The sequence below is a fragment of the Lissotriton helveticus genome, chromosome 7 (genome assembly GCF_964261635.1).
Source record: "Lissotriton helveticus chromosome 7, aLisHel1.1, whole genome shotgun sequence".
In the NCBI taxonomy this organism is placed as follows: domain Eukaryota; kingdom Metazoa; phylum Chordata; class Amphibia; order Caudata; family Salamandridae; genus Lissotriton; species Lissotriton helveticus.
Window position 1 is genome coordinate 1,437,426,530 of NC_136068.1, and position 15,994 is coordinate 1,437,442,523.

The 15,994-nt window shown below is 48.5% G+C and overlaps 1 protein-coding gene across 3 annotated transcripts in view; it reads right to left on the reverse strand.

The window, feature by feature from the left end:
* LOC144770337 (uncharacterized) overlaps positions 1 to 15,994 on the reverse strand; it is a 210,812-nt gene that overhangs the window by 44,158 nt on the left and 150,660 nt on the right. For all 3 annotated transcript variants that reach the window (XM_078654778.1, XM_078654781.1, XM_078654779.1), the window contains exon 7: positions 6,314 to 6,424. In XM_078654778.1, coding sequence (XP_078510904.1) covers positions 6,314 to 6,424 — 111 coding nt within the window. The remainder of the gene's footprint in view (positions 1 to 6,313; positions 6,425 to 15,994) is intronic.

Here is a 15,994-nt window from a genome sequence, read left to right on the forward strand (position 1 = left end):
ATGAGGATCTTAAAAGGTGAAGGCAGTAATAGTAGACATGGAGTTATGATATATACTCCTAATGTCAGGTCAAGAGAACTTCCCTGATGTAGTGTCAGGGATAAAAGGGAGTTGCATCCTCTGCGAGAAATGCCTATAAAGACTCAAAGTGAATCCTATGGCTTTAATGCGCGCCCTCTTTAATCTCCTGGCGCGACTTCTCCCTTTGACCTCTCCTTATCCTCGTTGTCCTCCTCAGAAGTGGCAGGTTAAAGTCTCTGACCCAAAATAGCCTCATCTCTCAGAACGTGAGAGTTATTGAGGAAAAGGTTAGACATAAATCATAGTCTATTACCTTGTTTACTGCCATACTGCCATATTACTGCCTTAAAAGGGTCCGAGAAATGAAGTATAATTCCAAAAAGATGTTAAAGCTGAAGAAAAAAACTGAGCAGAGCTCAGGGAGACTCCCTTCACCCACGACGTGCGGTGAAAATCTGAGGAGAACTGCCTGAGCTGGGAAGGTTCTAGAGGGTGAGGACAGCTGATTGGCTGAGGCTACAGTTTCAGTTCTTTTTACATAATGAGGTAGATAGGCTGCTAAGTTTTGGGCCTAGTTGGGCCTATAGTCCTTTCCAGCCTACTACAAACAATGTTTAGTCACTGCTATTGTATATATTTTTTACCGTGGGACTCCCGCCTCGTCGACGGGGAATGATTCAGGCATGTGAATCTATGAAAGATACCCCAATACTGGATAAGGAATATTTCCACTCCAAAGACACCACTACATTGGCTCACATTCTGGAGGTGTTGTCAGAGTTTCATGAAGAAGCGGAACAGGAAATTTGCTTTTTACACCAGGGCAAGCAAGGTCGGCGCTATGATGAGAGAGACTGCCCTGGTAAGACACTTGTGTTCATGCTTCGTAGACAGCGACTACCACCTACGTGACAGAACTACTGGATGAGAAGTTTAATCCTATCTCCTCCTCATCAGATTTACGTCAAACAATGTAATCTTTTTATTCTCGCGCACACAAGGCTACATCAGTTCTGGGATCAGCTGAGCTCACTGCAGATTTCAACACTATACAGCTGCTATGGCTTGACCGTGTCCATCAGGCCTATTTAGACTCATCCATCACCGCATAAGAAATAGTACAGATTATCGGTTCCCCGGCGACCAGACTAGATGGTCTGACCATGCCTCCTTGCTGGCCCGCACCTGTTGGCCATGTTCCAAGATTCCCTGGATGTAGGGTATTTGCGGCCCTCACTAAGAGAGGCAGTAATAATAACTCTACTAAAAACAGACAAACTGGCAAATCTATGCAACTCCAACAGGCCCCTTTCCTTAATTAACATAGGTGATAAAATCTACGACAAGAAATTTACTAATCACTGGCAGCCACTTCTGTCACTAATAGTCAAGCCTGATTAATCACTGTTAATTCCACGCCTATCCACCGTGCATAATTTAAGCACCATCTTCGCACTAATGCACCTCTTGAACCTCCAGATGGCGGTAACTGCTGCCCATTTAGATGCTACCAAAGCATTTGATTACCTGGAATGGGCATACCTTTTTCCTTTGTTAGCACACCTTGGCTTCAGCCTACATTTCATCAAGCAGATAAAGGTCCTTTAAACTCTATCCAAGGTATGGTTAAATGGAGTACATTCTGATCCCTACACCGTTAGACGAGGCAAGGCCGCCCGCTGTCACAGCAGCTTTTCGCAATAGCAATGAAGCTGCTGGCGTCAAGTTCGGACAATGCCACTTGCACAGAGGCATTGGCTTTACCATCAGAGGGCTGATTATCTCGATGTATGCCGATATCGCACTTTAAGTGCAAAATTCGCAAGAGAACATGGCCCTTCTCACGTGCAAAGTGGTGCGGTTTGGCGGCTACTCAGGAATACATATTAATTGGGCTGTCCATTCTATTTCCTCTCACGAATGGGACGCTGCCTTCCCCTATGGAATACTCCCTCAAATTGGTTTCTTAACCGATTCGGCACTTAAACAAATGGCGAAGCCGTGAAAAACTCAGATGAGCTAACTACGGTCGAGCTGTCGATTGGCTCAAGGACAGAGTTTCTTTTTGGTCCAAACTGCCACTGTCTTTAATGGGACGCATTACGATAGGCAAAATGATAGTCCTCCCTAAATTTTTATGCCTATTCCTTAATGTTTCCTTCCCACTCACTGCACAATTCTTCAAACAAATCAAATCCACTCGGACTACACTGATATGTGAGAATAAACCGCTGCACGTCTTTTGAGACCTGCTCTCTTTGCTGCTTGCGCAGGGCGGATTGAGGGCACCGGATATTAAGCTCTATGCCTTGTGTGCCCAAGCACAATATCTTCATTATTGGCTTCACCCAACTCCATTCCAGCTCCACATGGTAAAGGAACTGGATCATGCCTCCCCTTGGCCATTAACAACGGAGCTCTATGTGCCTTATAAAGCACAATGAGCCGAAATAGACATGATAGCATGTGTGCACTGGCCATGGAAGGGGTTGCGTAGCGGTGCGGAGCTGGCGTGTCTGTACGCCTCATCCATCCCCATTGACAATAATCCACAGATTCTGCCACTCTATTACCAGGTGCTGTGCTACGGAGGCACGGACAACAGCTCTAGATTTTTTACTTATACCCCGGAGATCACTTCAACTCCCCATTCAAGGCTGATTCCACCCCTACTCCTACCCTCCTAGACACTCTCCTTTATTACCAACTCAAGGCTTCCCGCCATGCTATCAATGCTACATTCTCTTCTCTCCCACAGAAATTGCTGTGGTTATCGATCTTTATGTTACTTCAAGAATTTCCTAACTTACCAGGCCACACAAGTGGTCATGGATGGGGTGTCTGCCCTTGTTGTGCGATAAGCATGCACAGTCCCTCAAGGCTTCTTCTACACCCATGCTGTTCTACATGTATATTAAAGCAAGATACCATCTGGAATTTAGCTACTGATTAAAAGGCCAGGTCTTGAGGAGTGTCCTGAAGGTCAGCAGGTCCTGGGTCTGTCATAGGTGGATGGGGAGGGTGTTCCTTGTCTTGGCGGCGAGGTGGGAGAAGGATATGCCGCTGGTGGTTGTTAGGTGGATGCGTGGAACTGTGGCGAGGGCGAGGTCAGCGGACGGTTGGGGGTGTCAAAGGTGAGTCACTTGTTGAGGTATGCTGGTCCTGCGTTGTGAAGTACTTTGTGAGCGTGGGTGAGGAGCTTGAAGTTATCCTCTTGTTGACAGGAAGCCAGAGGGGGTCCTTCAGGTGGGCGGTGATGTGGCTGTGGCGGGGGGACATTGAGGATGAGGCATGCGGAGGCGTTTTTAATGCGTTGAGTCTCTTCTGGAGTTTGGTCGTGATTCCCGCGTAGAGGACATTGCTGTAGTCCAGCCTGCTGGTGACGAGGGCCTGGGAGACCGTCCTTCTGGTTTCGGTGGGGATCCATCTGTAGATCTTGCGAAGCATACGAAGGGTGTTGAAGCAGGAAGAGGAAACGGCGATCACTTGTTGGGTCATTGAGAGCGTTGAGTCCAGGATGAACCCCAGGTTGCGTGCGTGGCCGGTGGGTGTCGGCGCAATTCCCAGCGAGGCTGGCCACAAGGAGTCGTCCCAGGTGGAAGGGGTGGAGCCGAAGAGGAGGACCTCCGTCTTGTCCGAGTTCTGTTTCAGGCAACTGCTCTTCATCCATTCGGCGACGGCCTTCATCCCTGCGTGGAAGTTGGTGTTGGGAGTGGCAGGGTCTTTGGTGAGGGAGAGCATCAGATGGGTCTCGTCTGAGTATGAGACTATGTTGAGGTTGTGTGATCGGACGATGTGGGCGAGTGGTGTCATGTAGACGTTGAAGAGGGTCGGGCTGAGGGATGATCCTTGAGGTATGCCGCAGGTGATCTTGGTGGCTTAGGATCGGAATGGAGGGAGGCCGACTCTCTGGGTTCTGTCGGTGAGGAAGAAGGTGATCCAGTCCAGGGCTTTGTCACGGATTCCCGCGTTGTAGATTTGTGTGCGCAGGGTGTAGTGGCAGACGTTGTCGAAGGCTGCTGAGTGGTCCAGGAGGAAGAGGGCCACGGTTTTGCCGTTGTCCAGCAGGGCCCTGATGTTGTCGATGGCGGCGATGAGGGCGATTTCGGTGCTGGAAGTTCTTGAGGTCCTTTGGGTCTGCCTTGGGTTTCTTGAGTAGGGAGTTGATCTCTGCGTGTTTCCAGCTTTCCGGGAAGGTGGCGGTCTCAAATGAGCTGTTGAAGTTCTTACGCAGTTGGGGTGTGATGATGGAGCTCGCTTTGTTGAAGATGTTGTGGAGGCAGGGGTCTGATGGTGAGCCGGAGTGGATGGTGTTCATGGTCTTGATGGTGTCTTCGATGTTGACGTGGTTCCAGGAGATCAGGCGACCAGTGTGACTGTGGGGCGGTGAGTCTGGGGTGTTGGTGGCTGTCGGAGAGAACTGGGTGATGAAGCTGTTGTGGATGTCTGCGATCTTGCGGTGGAAGAAAGTTGCTAGAGAGTCGCAGAGGTCTTGTGACGGCGGGATGTCGTTAGAGCTGGGGTTGGCGAGTTCCTTCACAATGTTGAAGAGCTCTTTGCTATTGTGTGCGCTGTCGTTCGAATGAGTAGGTGGTGTCTGTGGCTGGCGTTCTTGAGGGCTGCATGGTTGTTCGGTTTTTGCTTGCGGCACCATTTCTTCTCTAGCCTCCGGCAGGTCTGCTTGGATGTCTGGAGGTATGCGGTGAACCAGATGGCTCTTCTGTCGGTGCGTCTGTTTGTGGGTTTCTTGATCGGGGCAAGAGTGTTGCCGCAGTCCTCGATCCAAAGCTTGAGGTTGCGGGCAGCTGTGTCGGTATGGTCAGTCGGTGGGTCTCGGGCGAGGGTGGTGGTGGTGGTGGTGAGCTGGTCTTCGGTGACCTTGTTCCAACTGCGGTGGGGGAACTCTTTGCTGGTGGTTGTGTGCAGTGGTTTTCCTGAAGGAGAAGTGGATGCAGCGGTGATCGGTCAGTGAAGTTCGGTGTTGTGGCTGATGGAGACGTGGCTGCTGGCGGAGAAAATGGGATCGAGCGTGTGTCCGGCAGTGGGTGGGTGTCATGACGAGCTGTTTGAGGCCAAGGTTGTCATGGTTGTCCAGTAGTGTGGTGGAGTTGCTGTCTTTGGTGTTTTCGAGGTGGAAGTTCAGGTCTCCGAGGAAGATGTAGTCTGTGGAGGCCAGGGCGTGCGCTCTGATGGCATCTGTGATGGAATTGATGAACTGTGGCCGAGGTCTGGGGGGTCTGTACACGAGGGTTCCTCTGAAGGTGGTGTTGGGATCGATGTGGATCAGGAAGTGCAGGTATTCGGCGGAGCTGAGGGTGTCTTCGGTGTTGGTCGAGATACTGAGGGTATTTCGGTGGACGATGGCGATTCTTCCTCCCGGTCTGTTGGTGCGGTCTCTGCGGGTGATCTTGTAGCCATCCGGGATGGCTATGGCAACGTCGGGTGCCGGTGAGGAGTTCATCCAGGACTCCGTCAGGAAAGCGATGTCCGGAGAGGATGAGGCGAGTAGGTCCCAGAGTTCGACAGCATGCCTGTGGATGAGCGGGTGTTGAGCAGTATGCATCGGAGGTGGTTGTGGTCCGGTTTGGTGGGGTGGGCAGGACGTGCAGGTGTGCACTGGCAGGTGTAGCTGCAGTTTCGGCAGGTGAAGGGTCCGTGGGTGAGCTTCGGGGTGGCCTGGAAGTAAGTGGAGGATCGGCTGGCGATGAGTGCATGGAGGGTGTTGGCGTCGTAGCGGCGTCTGTGGTCATGATGCTCGCGGGGGCCTGGGGATCTGGCGCTGGGGCAGTCCGGGCACAGACGGGCTTGCCTTAGGTGCGACCGCGCAGTGGTCACCATGATGTAGGGGAGGGATGAGGAGCTGGGAGGCGGGAGCGGGGCAGTAGGGAAGGGATCAGTGGCAGCGGGAAAATTGAGGGGAGACTAGGGGGGACACCAGCCCACAGAAAGGGCTGAAGGGAAACAGAAAACGGAGCGAAAATCAGCCAAAACTACATTACAAATACACTGGAAAGAACATCAATATTAAAACACAAGGGATTTGAGACCAAGTGACAGGCATGCCAGGCTACAGAACAAGAAAGAAAGCATGGCTACTACCTAAAGGTAGAGGAGCCAGGTTGGTAATGGTAATGCCATGCGGGTCTGTTGCTGCTTTTGGCAAAATGTTAGCTCAGTTTCAGGAACCTAGGACGGCTGACTATTGCTAGTGTTAAAACAGAAGCCACACTGTTTACTATAGCTGTAAATTACAAATTGAAGCATCAAAATCGTCCTAGAATTTGGTACTCACTTGTTAAAGCATTCTTACTGGCTAATGCCACCCTGGATCTGCTGAGATTCTGGCAATCAGACTTTTCATGGGCAATCTGGACCGTCACATCTGGAATGTGGTGCAGATTGTCTGTTGCAAAAATTAAAAGGCACAAAATATTGGTCAGTACCAACATTATTCAAGGTTTATATAATTACTGTGTGGAAAATGCAATCCACAGGTACATTTGCAGTATGTCAGCCAATAAAGTGACAGAGCATAACGTTCAATTAATGATACAACTGACACCCGAAGACAGACATGAATTCAAAGAATGACAGAAAAAAAATGGAATGTACCTGTACTAACATGAAAGCAAAAACCTGTTCTTGAAAACATCATTCGTCACATGCAACTGGTACTCAACAATTTGCATTTTATTCACACACTGCCTTTTCTAAGAAATTATCTTAATGAAGGCACCAAGGACAAGGTGGGATGTAAAACATTGATCAGTTTGATGATTAAAAGTTAGACGGTAAGTTCTAAATAGTATGATGTTGTATAAAATTGTAAACTGATGAAGAAAATAAAAATATTCTAGTAGTTGTTGTGCACAATTAAAACAAGCATTTACAATGCAACGGTTTCGCCTTTGGAGAAGTTAGAGCTATTGGCATTGTAAATGACAAAATTTGTATTTATGTGTTGGTTTTGAAAACAGATAAATAAATGGCATTGTCATTTACATTGCCAATAGCTTAATCTCTCACAAATGTGAGAACTATTGTACCCTACGGACGAGCTCAGCAGACAGCAATTACTACCACACACACACACACACACACACACCCAGAGCCACACACACACACCCAGAGCCAGCCACACACACCCAGAGCCAGCCACACACACCCAGAGCCAGCCACACCCAGAGCCCCACACACACACACACAACCAGAGCAGTCACATACACACACCCACTGGAGCAGTCACACACACACACACTGGAGCAGTCACATACACACACACACACTCTGGAGCAGTCACATACACACACACTCTGGAGCAGTCACATACACACACACACACACTCTGGAGCAGTCACATACACACACACCCTGGAACAGTCTCACACACACACACACACACTCTGGAGCAGTCACATGCACGCACACACTGGAGCAGTCACACACGCACACACTGGAGCAGTCACACACGCACACACTCTGGAGCAGTGCGCACATGCGCGGCTCTTAACCATATGTCAGACAGCAGGCGGCAGCTTGTCATGCACCCCCCTACCCCGCACAGCGCGCCCCTCCAGTAACCCACCGAGCTAATGAAGGTCAGTGGAGTGACGCTGACCGCCCCTCGTTACCACATTGTAAAGTTGTATCCGGCCTCATTGAAGCCGGGGCGTCTACAGTACAGTGTGAAAAACAATCTACTGACTGACACAGAAGACAACGGGATCACCGCAGATGGGGTTTCCCCTCCAACCCACAGGGTCAGCGGACAGAAGGGAACAAAGGACATTGGCACTGCAGCGGGCTAAATATGGTTCAGATAGAACAAAGAGGGAAAGCGTGACGGGTTGAGATGCTTAAGTTATTAACCTGAACAAAGTACGTAGCTTGGTCAGTAAGACCGAGGGGGAGTGAGCTTCAGGTTTTCCAACAATGGCACAGGCATATAATGATAAAATACATTCTAGAACAAGCAGGGCATATGAGAGAGGCTTAAGGGGTAGTGAAAAGGGAGAAGAATACAGCTTGATAGGGGTACTGAGTAATGGAAAACACAATATTTTGTAAACTAGCCAAATTGTTTAAGACTTTCGAAACCGAGGGAGAGTGTGAGTTTTTTGTCTGTGTGCATGCGAAATCCGAGAGACACATCACCATACCTGACCGAAAGCACTGGTACCTAACTATTTACTTGAAAATACATTTATTAGGGGGGTGAAACACACCAAACACCCCCCCCCCCCGAAGCTACGTCCCTGACATAAGACTGACTTGGGGTACTCCATCGTTTTAAAAAAAATCTCTGTTACTATTAGGGTTAGGGGCCAACAATATGTAAGTCAATTTTGGCCCTTTACACATACACAACACCCCACCCCACCCCAAGACCTCTGACTGGATCTTATTAGTTAGGTTGGCAGCCAGCTGGGGGCTCCTATGGCACTCCCACGTAGGGAGACTGACTTAGACAGCAAACGTGATTGAAATGCTTTAATTAAGCTGGACCATGGACATTCCCCTGGCAGGTTCCATTGCAAAGAACTCAAGGCTCTTCCCATGACTGTTATTGCTGGCCGAGGCTCCCACCCTCCTTCCTCAGTCTAGCATTGGTTAAAGCTTGAGTAACAGAGCTGCTAGAGTATTAGAGACCTGTGGTGAGGGTCACTGGTGACATCATCTTAGGATAGCCAAGAGCTGTTATTCAGGGTGGTGAAGGACCAATGTTAATCATGCTAATCCTTATCTTATCCATCCGCCGCTGCAGTAGGATTAAACAAGCAGAGGCAGCATGGCCGCTGGAGAGGGAGGGAGGGAGGGGTGGGGACCCGGGGGAGCGGCAGAGCGTGACGGAGGAGGGCAGAGAGAAGGGGGGGGGGGAGGCCAGCGGAGCCGAGCAGCTCCTGAAAGCAGCCACTCACAACATAACACGGAGACCACAGGCACAAAAACGGCAGCCACGCACGAAAACCGGAGCACAGGCACAAAGACGACAGGCACGCACGATAACCGGAGCATACATACCGGGCAAAGACGGAAGACGGAGACGACAGCCACGAGCCACGAGCCAAGCACGACATAACACGGAGACCACAGGCAACCAAATGACAAAAACATGGCTTGAAAAAGAAAAAGAAAAAAACACCGCCCACCGCCGCATGACGTAGGGAAAGGGGTGGGATGAGTAAAAATCGCGGCAACGCCCACGAATCTGCTCTGGCAATGACGGGCAGATCTGTCTTCCAATGGCTAGCCTCCATTTATGGAGCTAGCCAATGGAAGACAGAGGCGGGAGAAAGCTCCATACTTCTAAACAAAAGTTTTCGCCTGCGCGATACTGCTTGCGCAGTAAACGCAAGCCGAAACCTAAAAATGATGCTGCAAAAGAGCCCTAAAAATAGAGACGCCCAACGAGGAGCAGAGGCGGGCAATACAATAATCTGTCACACAATAACTCAGAGACACCTACTGTATAATCACATAACTGTCAAGAGAGTGGGTTGAGACGAAGTGGAGTGTAGGGACTGAGAGAAATCAGAAATACACACGAGGAAGGAGTGCGAGCTGACCACAGAGTGACAAGCAGCAAGACGGGACTATAACCAGAAAAGCCTCAAATATAGACCCAGATGCCATGAAACGATGTCTGAAAAACCTCAAGGCGATTATCATCATGAGCCCTATGTACAGGACCGGCCTTCAGCATGGAAGAGCTGGGTGCAGGCCGCCAATATTCTGTGGGGCGCATGGAGCAGTGTGCATCAAGATTATGCCAACAGTTGCGTCCCTCTCAATTTATTCCAGGCTTGTCCCTGCCTCTTCGTTTCTGTGCGCTTAGCCAGTTCAAAGTGATTTCAGTCCTTCCTTCTTATACCGTGGGCGATGATTTTAACACACCTTTAGCCCCCTTACCTGCCCTCCCTTCACTCTCAGGCCCCTGCTGACACACATCAACAAAACCATCATCTGGTGAGGCAACTAAGTTATCCCTGATTTAGGTGAGCTGGGGGAGGTCCGTGAATGTTTTTGCTCAAGGGCCAGTCCCTGCTCGTCCAGGTGCTGACCAGTGTACACAAAAGGCCCCCTTGAAGCCTCATTTAATTTACTACCATTAGCAAGGGGGCCACATTTCTGTCCACCCAGGGTGCTATTTTAGCAAAATGCAGCTCTGCCTATGAAAACCATCCAATCTGGCAAATGCTAAGCCCGACAGGGGCATCATCCGAGAGGTACTGTGGCCAGTTTGAGAATGATAAAAAGCAAACATTTGTTTAGTAATTATTAACCGGTGGTATGGGCGCCAAAGTCAGTGAATTCAACATGGTGAAATGATGAATCACCGAAGCCAGGAATGCAGCCAGTAACCACCATGAAACAGTTCCTTCGGTAGACTGACGCTATATGTGCTTTAACCCACTGAGGTGCAGTAGCAATTGGGCAGGAGTTTAGTGACCAGACAGACAACACTAGAACCATTACAGCCCAGACACCATAAGAGGCACTCCCAGTACTGCAAAAGAACCCCCCAGCATGGCTGTCAAGAGGCACTTTGTCATGAAGGTGACTTTGGCTCAGTCCTGTTTTTTCAGCCAACCAGACGAGCAGCGCTGGAATGTGGAGTTTTGCGGTTCTCATGCGGGCCTGTGGGCTTAATGCACTGGCTGAGAACCCAGGGCTGGCTGACAGTCGCAATCAAGATCAGGGCAAGACCAGTCAACAGCTACACTACTACAGAAATACCCCTGGAACTACAAGACTCCCGCACGTAGCTATTGACGCACTCAGCCCATCCTAGCTTTTCACTCTACAAACTTTTTCACGTTGGGATTTCAAAACCTCTAGCTGTAAACGGGAAAACTAAACTACAAGCCGCATGGAGCAAACACTGCGATAAAAACAAGGGCAGAGGCGACGTGACAGATGACGTGGGGCACTGCACAGCCTTGCTCCTGAAATTCAAGAAAAACTACCCCTGCTCGCCCTATATTACACCCCTCAGCCCTAGCATTACAGTACAGTCACCCTAACAACCTCACAAGAGAATGTAAGAGCGCAGTTTGCTTGCAGGCCCCTCGCAACCCCCCTGGGTGGCCGCAAATGTGCTCCGCTTCCTTCCTTACCAGATCCTGGGCCGCGGGGCTCAGGCAGTTCTCCATTTCCTCCATGGTGGCCTCCACTAATGCTCCGAGTTAAGCCTTCCGTGCCGGCGTCCCAGTGCCGGGCAGACCTGCTTCTATCCACTCGCCGCCGCCACCTCGGTCCAAGGCGAGTCTGTGGTCCAAAACTTCCTATGAATCAGCCTGCCCACCTCAAGCAGAGGGGTCAACGGGGCTACCCGCAGTAACTCGGCGCGCCCTCTGCGGAGCCTGCACGGGGGTGGCACACCCTCTGCCCTGACCCGGGCGCCCTCTGGCCGGTCCGCAGCGACTCCTAAGCTTGAGGACCTCCTCGGACGAAGAGACGTTTCCACCGGAAATACAGGTTGCACAGGTGCGTCTCTGAACAGCGCTCGCGCGGCGGCGCCGCACCTGCCTCGGGCCGGAGAGTACACACGGGGTCTGGGCTCGCGAGGGCGGTCTGCTGAGACGGCGCGCGCTTCGGAGCCCGGGGCCGCAGACAGACGCCGAGGGCCTGGGCGGCTGAGCCTCACACCGAGCTCGCTGTCGTCATGGAGACGCCCCGTCACCTTCCCGGGACAGAGCAGTCCAGAGCCGGCCGGTCTGTGCAGGACGCCTGACTCACCGGGAGGGCGCGGCCCCGGCGGGCTCCACCTCTCTCTTCCTCTCATGCTCGCTCACCACTCGGGCGCTAATCGCTATAACAAGTTGGACCAGTGCAGCCAAATTTAGATACATGCAAACCAAAAAGGAACAAAAAACTTCCTGTTGTTTCCAGTATGTTACGCTGTGACATCTCTACATAGGAATACCTAAGCATGTACGTATCAATTGCTTTGGAAACAAGTCAGGTCCCGGGCCGGCAGCCAATCACAGCGCGGCCCGGGGAATGACGTCACGGGGGTGTCCCGGCCGGCAGATTCGGGGGGTGGGTTTTTCGCGCTCTCCCCTTCCCATTGGCTGGAAGGTAAAATTCCAGCCAATGGGAAGAGGAGAGGGCGTGACTTAAAAAAAGACACAGAAACGCCCCCGAATCGTGTTTTCACGGGGGAAGCGTGATTGACAGCCAATCTCTTCCAATGGCTAGCCTCCATTTATGGAGCTAGCCAATGGAAGACAGAGGCGGAACCAAAGCCCCATATCTAGGACATAAGATTTCGCCCTGGGCGGAGCAACTACTACGCAGTTGCAACGGCAGTGCGAAACCTAAAAACTACAATACCAGCAAAAATACTGAGAGAGTCAATATGAAGAAGGTGCTGACACACACAGAATAAGACTAGCCTAAAAAAATAGTCTTCCTTCAGATCGGTGCCACAGAAAGGGATGCTAAAACAATAATGCAAATGGGAGGATGCACAAGAGAAACATCCAATGGACAATATCCATGTCACCTCAAACACTCAATTTTTCGCCCATAAACCATTATTACCCCAGTAAAAAACCTTCTACAGAATGCTTAGCGATTGTTGGGAATGCAAACAAACAATACTTCCTTTGAAGACCAGCTACAAAACGTTCTACCACTCAAGTCATTTTGGTCAAAAACAAGAAATTCAAGAACTTACCACTGATCTGAGGCAGGATACTGTACTAACTCCATTAAACCCAAGACCACTGAATTTATGTTCACCAGTTTAATAAAGAATCGCTGACAGTTAGAACAACATTTCACAATATGTTAACTTCTGTGGACTACTACAGAATCACTATGGAAGCCGAAGACCCCGGCCTAAGCAATTTATACTATTTGAACCTCACCTTAAAACAATACACCAAAAATGCAGAATCAAGTACACATCAAACAAATACATGCATTATAAAATAATTAACTTACTTCACAAACTTACAAATTTCGACATTTTAATGGGAAGGTTGGATCTTTTCAAAATTTGGTTTAACACAGTGATATCTCTAGCAGATCACTATTGTCTTTTTTGGTCCTAATGTATGCTCTCCTTTTAGTCTTTGCATGTATGTGCTTCAATTAAGGAAATCTATCGTCTATACTACATTCCATTTGATGAACGTAGGCTGCTCCCACAAAAATAAAGTTCAGAATATCTTCACAATTTGAGAGCATTTAAAATGTTTCATTGTTGCTATTTTATGTATACTTTATTAATCTGCTGATATTATTTAATGTTCAGAACAGTCCGTGGACCCAAGTTAAAAAACAGCTAACTCTGGCCCGGTCTCACTGCTGGAAATCCTTTGGGCGAACACATACAAAAGAGAGCACCTAGAGACAGCAAATACACCATTAACTTATAATCTTTGGAAACCACTTTTTAAAATAATAAATAAATAAAACATTCCAAGAAATATTATCTCCACTTCTTTGTCAAGAGGAATTTGTAAGCTACTGTGAAAGAAGCAAATCTGGCTTACGCAGAACAAAAAAACAACATTCAACATATTTCTCATGTGCTTTTTAGGTCTCGCGACCTATCAATGCGCGCAAGCACATTGAGGGAGCGAGAATTCAAGTGCTCAAAATACTCGTGAAACCACGGGTTTTTCCATGCGGTTTTCTTCGAGTTCACGTGGCCACAGGCATGCGCTTTTGGGCCATAAACTTTCCCCCTCCCCAGCCAGCTTTGCCAGCAGCATTTGTCTCATCAAAGGCTTCCGCTGCCCCGCCCCCCGCCCTCACTTATTCACGGCCGCAGGCCGTGACTTCAAAGGGTGCCCTCTGCTTCACGGCCATCTGTTCCCCAGCACCTCCCCTCTCTCTCCCCTAATTATTCACTGCTGGCCGGCCCGCACATCTAGTTTTCCATGCTCTCTACATGTGTTTAGCACTCTGCTTATCAACAATCTCTCGTTTTCACTGTTAACTTTCACTCCTACTTTGGGCAATGCTATATTTTCCTTGTGGCTGGAGTTTTGTATCAATTAATTTAAAAAAATGAAGCTACGTAATGAAATATCAAAACGAGCCTTGAGTTTCCTAGTGGTGCAGGATTAGTCCATTATAATTCATGTCTTCATTATTTTGTTTTATTTGCTCCGTCCTTCAGGTAGTTCTTCTCTATTTTGTTAACTTATTTCTTTTCAAGTTTTACATTTGTAGATTAAGAGGAGGACATTTTAGAGACTAACACCAGTCTTAAATCTACCGGCAGGAGGCGCTCTTGCCACATGGCTCATGTTTATAATCTGAATAATTCATTAGGAAAGTGTAAGCTATTGGCTTTGTAAATAACAATGCTATTAATTTATATATTTTCAGTGCCAACACATATTAAAAAAATAATTGTCATTTACAATACCAATAGCCCACACTTTCCTAATGCGAGACCTATTGGCAACGCCAGTGCTTGTTCTATAGGCTGACCAACGCAGCCTTCTTTACCTTGTTACAGATGTGCAAAAAGTCAGTAAAATCTACTAAAGAAGCTATGCAAGGGCAACCGGCTAACATGCACTGCTAGAGAAATCCTCCCTGCTCCGTTACCCCCACCCCCACAACCGACCCTCAAAACAAATGCCTTTTTCCCTTTTCTTAGACAAAAGTAGTAGTCCTATTTTTGCACCTTCAGCAAGAGCTTGTAGGGCTTCTAATCCTGAGGACCTCTCCCACTGCAGAGGCGGAGCTCATCAGGTACACCTGTTGATGTACCTATAGATGGGCGGACACTGTATTGGTTTCCTCATCTCGACTCTGGTGGTAGCATCTGGAGGTCTTTGAGCTGAGGTAGCTACAATTATTTGCCTCCAGTCCATAGTAAATGGCTAAGTCCCCTCTAGGTTTTTGAAATGTTTGCAAACATTATGTGCATAATATTTGCAATACTATGCATATGACCATAGGAAATTTATATTTTCTAGCAGTACCGCGGTCGTTCTGGTTTCCCTTAGCTGATTGCATACCTCTGTATGTTTGATGGTCTGCCACTTGAAAAGCGGAAACTAGATGCTTCTATGGGGACAGAAAAAAGAATAGATATATACCAAATTCTTCCTCTTCGGTTCTGTGTTTCTAAGACTAGATGGAATGAGGATGCAAGGATTCAGAGCAGGCCAACTGGATGCTGTACCTCACCAGTGGCAACCACAAAGCATTCTGACTAGAGAGCGGAAGGTGCCCTTCACAGAAACTCCCTGCGGTCAGAAGCTCTACTCGAATCTTCTTGGTTCAACTTGATTTTTTTTTAACTTCAATGTGCAGACACCAATTGGCAGTGGGTTGCTGCCCAACATCTGGGATTCAGAAAAAATATATGGAGCTTTTCTCCAGCGTATTGGCATACTTGAGTGGACTCTGTTAATGATGTTCCCAGAATGTGCCAGACCGCGTGCTGCCCGTATCCTGAAATTCACGCTGAAGCTATGCTGAACTACCTGCATGGAAGACCCCAGCAGTCCAATGAGTCAAGTGACATAGACAGTGTTTTGAATTCTTCTTTACTCCTCTCAAAGACCACAGGAAGGCTGTTCATCAAAACAACATCAACAAGTGTACACACTGCCTGGTGAGCACCCTTTCTCCCTCTGCGGACTTGTTTGGCTTTGTTCGTTGGCACTGCACCACCAGGTTATGAAATTCGTTTTTCTTGGCTTGATGTCAAACAGGAGAGGACGGAAGAATAGGTTGTAGGATTAATTTAAGAATTGGAAACTCCTGGATATTTCTATCTTGAATTTGTTGAAAGCATCATATATTTAATCAGTGGTGGATTGTTTGGTCACTGTAAGGCATGTTTTCATTTGTTTATATATTTTCAAGAATCGGTTACACTTTGAGCACCTATTAATTGGCTCTTGGCGTTTAAAAAGGAAAATGCTACTTACCAGTATGCATCTGTTCTTGGCATGTAGGGCTGCTGACATTCATATCTTCGATTCAGAAAAGG